At 30.5% G+C, this 6,000-nt stretch overlaps 1 protein-coding gene across 4 annotated transcripts in view; it reads right to left on the bottom strand.

Annotated features, from left to right (window-relative positions):
* Positions 1 to 558: 558 nt before the first annotated feature.
* The window catches only part of HGF (hepatocyte growth factor), an 81,243-nt gene continuing 75,801 nt past the window's right edge, over positions 559 to 6,000 (bottom strand). For all 4 annotated transcript variants that reach the window (XM_043462916.1, XM_043462918.1, XM_043462914.1 and 1 more), the window contains one exon: positions 559 to 4,203. In XM_043462916.1, the coding sequence (XP_043318851.1) occupies positions 4,027 to 4,203 (177 nt within the window). In that variant the 3' untranslated portion in view covers positions 559 to 4,026. The remainder of the gene's footprint in view (positions 4,204 to 6,000) is intronic.

Raw genomic sequence — 6,000 nt, 5'->3', positions numbered from 1 at the left:
GTAGAGCAACCCTTTTGAGGGAGAGACAGTATAATGTAACTTGAAATAGTCAATGGTGTTATAGAATTCTTTTTGGTTAGATGAGTTGATAATTAGTTCTTCCAATTTTGCCTCCAATTTGAATGAAATGAGTGAATTTGATTCATATTTATTCTGAATTTAATGTATACATTGAAGATAAATTCTAAAGTGATTAATTGACTTATAATCCCCTCTGCAATATATAGTAATATGGTAAAGGAATTAAGATGATCATTCCTGACAACTTGTATCATAGCATCACTCTAGCAAATATGAAGAATGAATGATTATATTTTGCAGTGGAAGAAATTGAAGTCCATAGAGATGAACAGTTTACTGAAGATCACTGATATTATCATAGATAGAAGTTGTAATAGAATAATAGCTTTTGTCTTAGTTCTATACACAAGTTACATGATCTTTCTTGCAATAAAGCATATGTAATTTCTGTCAACGACATCACTGTTGTTTGTTTTTCGCATTAACCCCAGAGCAGATTCAAATATGTCCACTTATATAACTAAAATGAGGAGAGCATTTTGATAAAATATTTTATTAATAATAATAAGCATGGTTATAAAAATAACAACTTTATTAACTACAGAAAATTTATATACACGTCATAACCACAGTGTTCCCCTTTGGGTAAGCGTCCAGCTATACCACTCAATAGGCAGCTTATCTATTTCCTATTTACATACAAGACAAACAGTAATAACATCCACAGTATTCCATTTTCAGTTTCCTAAAGACAGAAACTTTCTGTGCAAATGGAAGTGAACCTACTGAAAATTACACTGTCAATATTTATAGGGTCCAGAGAATTTTAACATTTTTTTATATTAGCAAATTCTTAGTTCAAAATTCAGTTGAATATTGAAAGATAAATTCTCTTGGATTTTATTATGAAATGTAACTTATTCACATAAAGATTATATCTCATTCAAATTAACTTAATTTCTCAAATGAGTTTGTCTATAAATATGGGATATAATTGATTGAAAGTAGTTCTTTTTTGGACTTAACGTCAATTTAAAATATTTTTAATATGAGTTTATTAAAATTCTTCACCACATGATCCCTATATTGCAAAGCCAGTATTTCTTTTTAAATGTTTAGAAATAACAAGAAAATTCCTGACAGCAATTTCTTATTTCTTGACAGTGTTTTTTTCAAGAGAATGTTGTGGCTATAACATTCACTTTCTACAGTACCATTGGTACCAACAAGAAATATTCACAGGAATAAGTGAAATACAATTTTGTTATCACATGTCATTATTGTTATTTTTCTTGCCTTCCAGTGTCTCACATTTCCCATAGTTTGAAACACTTAGATAGCAAGCAAGAGCCTGTTAATACTAGAGATTCACTCAATATAAACCATTTTGCTGAGGACCTGCCCACAGCAGATAGGTAAAAGTCATTACACATTTTACAATAAAATTAAAGAAGTACACAAAAGGATTATCATTCCTTCTGCACGGCAGAGGCATTATGACAAATATTTTAATTTTACATTACTATTCCTGGTAGACATAAGAAAATGTCCACAATTATAACAGCATATAATCATTATTCAAACAGCCAAAATAAAAATATCATTGAAAACTTCTAATTTAAAGATTCTTTTTTCCATGACTCAAATGAAATGGATTTTTAATTTTTATTAAGAAAAAAGAATGCCCAGGAAATAGTATCTTTCACCAGAGAAAAGTGACACGGTTATTTCCCGTTCCACCACCTAAAATAACATGGGTCTTGTTGATCTTGCTTTTATATCAATTTCATCAATCTCCTATAAAAAGGAAACTCCCAAAGAAAGGACTGCTTTTTACACATGTCTGATAGTTTATTGGTGGTCTTGTTTTATCATTTAATAAAATGGAAAACACTGAGTTCAAAATGTCTATAAAGTTAGCTTCATTTTGTATCTATGTCATCTGTGTCCCTCAGTGGAAATTTAGAGGAAAAGACATAAAAGAAATATTTTTAAATGTGAGTATTTAAAAGAATTGCAATTTAGTAAGTGTTTTACAAATATCATTAATATGTGACAATAAAATTTTGTCATTTAGCAAGAAGAAACTGAAAAATAATATCTAGACAATTTACCTTGGAAATTTCTGTGTTTGATTATAATGGTATATTATGTATAGGAGAGAAAAGTACAATCAGATACACTGATATGTACTAGAAACTTGTTGGATTTCTCTTCACTTTCACTGTTTCTTAATACCAACACATATATCATTACAAAAAATGAAAATGGCACAATTTCAAAAAGAATTTTGGATTTGCTGCCCATAATCTGGACTAAGTTCTTGAGTAAAATTAAAACCGTTTTACTCAAGATTGAACAGTGTCTTCTGGAATTTTTAGAGCATTTGGATCTCTGGCCTTAATTGAGGTCATACAAAAGAAACAAGTTAGAGAAATGGAAATACTAGATTCAAAATATTCAAATAATTATTTTTAAAGAATTTTTATACAGGAATATTATGTGAAACTTCAGGACATATAAAATTACTCTTTGTTATCTCATTTCTTGACAAATACATGATCTTTAGCTAATCATGACTAGTACAGTAATAAATATGGTCTGGTTATTATCATACAGAATACAAAATCTGAAATTTCCCATGCATTAGGAAAGACCTATGTAAAATTAAGTAAGATAAAATAAAGGTATTTTGATAAAATACCTCATTCAGCAGATTTAACTGTACTTTAAAAAATAATAGAATACACAGTTTAAACAAACTAGTTCCTTTCCTTTTACACTTTTTTCCTTTACTTGAGTAAAGTTTTATTAGACTAAAAGACCTCCAGGTAGACAAAGTTATTTTTATCTTTCTTCAATATATATTTTAATGCATAATTTGGTGAAAGGCTATTTACAAATTTTAGAGACATGGGAATTTTCCTCTTAGATATTTGTTTTTAAGTTAAAGAAGATGAGAAAGAAGCCAATCACAGCAGCAAGTCTTAGACTTAACATCCTTAAATACATCTTAAAGCCCGAAACACTTTTAAATTTCAATTAGTTATCTCTCACTTTTTTAACTACTTTAGGGAAAAAGATATAAAAATACCTTGCATAAATAAGTGTCCCCAAATTTGAAAGAAAAAATACTAATAAACAAATAGCCTATTCCCCTTAAGAATTAGAAACGATCTAAAATAACTTGGATAATAAATATATGTAGGCACCTAGGTTAGGTGTTATTTAACTTTGTGTGTCTGACCACACCTCAATTGCCAAGGAGTAGAGGTCATCTGCAGATTATATGAAGGATGATCTAGTCACTTCTATCTTGCACTTTTCCTTAATATTCCTACTAGTATTTAGAATTTTTTTTATATTTTTCTTAAGGAAAAAGTATAAAGATACAATTTCAGAATATTTAGGGATTACATTAGATACACCACAATTTGAATTGCAGTGTATGCACATGTGTACCCATGTATTTGCATACAGGTATATGTTTTTGTAAAAAGTATATGTACCAGTCTTACAGGATACATGATGAGAAATGAATGAAATATAATGTATAGCATATTAAAGGTAATATAATTTAATGCAGAGTTACAATTTAAGGACACAAGATATAAATTGTTTTTGTGAGGTTGAAATAATGTTTAACTTATGATTTATTTATTATTATGAAACTAACCTTGGAAAGCAGCTGAGAGAGATTAATTGATCTTTTCCATTATATCTTTAACATCCAGCAATTATACCTTTGCATTTTTTAGTTCATTCAAGTATCTTCAGGAGATATGTTACTACACTTGCATGTACCTTAATTCACTTCAACATTTACAAAGTAACACTGACAAACAAAACAACAGCAAACACCCATAAATATTAATGAGTATCTTAACAAACATGACACTCAAGTAGTTGTCTCAGGATTTTTAAGTTACATTTTAATTCCATGTACTCCAAAATCTTCATGTAAAAGAGACTTGTGTTATCGGAAGCTTCAGACAGTTGCACCAGCTATGACTGTGGTACCTTATACGTTAATATAATTTTGTGTATCCATTTTGCATAATATGCCACTCGGACAAAAATGCCAGGACGGTTTGGAATGGCACAGCCACGACCAGGAACAATGACACCAAGAACCATTCTCATTTTATGTTGTTCACAAACAAGTGGGCCACCATAATCTCCCTAGGAAGAAGACATGCAACAATAACAACAAAGTATTATTTTAGAAATAAAAATTAACAAATCACTAACATTTCATTTATCAATTTATATCTCAAATATATATATGTAAAAAAGAGAATAACTTCAACTAAAATATGAAGACATTCAATTGATGTACTAAACCATTGGTTGTCTTTCTATTAGACAACTCAAGACTGAGAGAAGCACAAAGTTTCAAAAGTGTTCTATCATGTGTAGTAATCATTTAAGAATGATTTATCTTTTCTAAAATAGTCACTCATGTTTTAAAGTGGTTTTTGCTTTTGTTCCATGCAGACTAATTAATACATAACCACTGACAGCTTTTTAGGAAAGTAGATTTTATATTCATTTTGTTTTGCTTCTGGTGTTCTGAGTATGTTCAATATAGAAAAAATGGAAAATATAGAAAAATACATAAAAAAACTCACCTGTAATCATACAGTTTAAATGATTAAGCTACATTAACTTTTATCTAATTTCTTCCCTTCCCTCAACCCTGCCCCCAAAATGATTTTAACAAGTTAAACAAAAACTTGTAGGTAGTAAAACAATTCTATTTACTGTTTAGAAATTGCTTTTCTGGGCCTAAAGAAGGAATGTTCCTGCACTTACTGTTATTTAGTATTAGTAGTTAATAGAGTTATATTTATATTTTTTTTTACTCTTTGTGGAAAGCTTGTATGGTAACCCTGGTGTATAATCATATCTTCATAAGTGATAGATGAAAGATGAATAGATTGATAAAAGGATTTGTGTGTATATTTTTTAATATAAATGTTATGTTTATACACATTGTTATATGTCATCATCAAAATGTGCTGCATCACTTTTTTGTGCCATGTAGCCTCCTAGGACTGTAGTGACTGACTTTTGGCATCTTTGTATCTAGAAGAGTGATTGGGACTATCTTCATTTTCCCCCAACAGATGAGATAAACTAAACTACTGCAAAATTTAATTCTGTAATACAAGTGGAAAGAAGGGAGCTATCAACATTCTATGATAGATAAAATCAAGGTGTGGGTGACGCAGAAGATAAAATACTAAGGAAAATAGTTTATTCAAAGAGACTTGATGCAGATGTACAGAAGGGACTTCTGGACACAGCAGGGGAAAGAGAAAATGGGACAAATAGAGAGAGCAGCATTAACATACACACACCACCATGTGGAAAATAGATACTAGTGGGGAAATAGATACTGCTCTATAGCACAGGGAACTTAGCTTGGTGCTCTGTGATTACCCAGAGGAGTGGGATGGGGTGGGGTGGGTAGGGATATATGTATACTTATAGCACGTTCATGTTGTTCTACAGTAGAAACCACAACACTGTAAGGCAATTATCCTTCAATTAAAAATAAATGATTAAATAACACACAAAAAAGTGCAATGAAGTGAAAGTCTTCTGAATGCCAAAATTCATCATAAACAATGTTCAAATAAAGCCACAGATTGAAAGAACATTTGAAACTCCTACAAATCAACTTGAAAAAGACAAATGACTTAACAGATAAATTTGCAAATGAATGAAAAAGTAATTTAAAAGTACATTGAAAATAGGAACAGATGCTTAAATATGTGAACAATAAAATCTGATCAAACAAAAATGAGATAAATTTTGAACTGGCTTCCCTGGTGGCTCAGACAGTAAGGAATCTGCCTGCAATGCAGGAGTCCTGGGTTTGTTCCCTGGATCAGGAAGATCCCCTGGAGAGGAAATGGCTACCCACTCCAGTATTCTTGCCTGGAGAATTCCATAGACAGAGGGCTACAGTCC

The sequence above is a fragment of the Cervus canadensis genome, chromosome 3 (genome assembly GCF_019320065.1).
Source record: "Cervus canadensis isolate Bull #8, Minnesota chromosome 3, ASM1932006v1, whole genome shotgun sequence".
NCBI lineage: Eukaryota > Metazoa > Chordata > Mammalia > Artiodactyla > Cervidae > Cervus > Cervus canadensis.
Note: the sequence above shows the minus strand (reverse complement) of the source record. Positions and strands in the feature narration are given on the sequence as shown.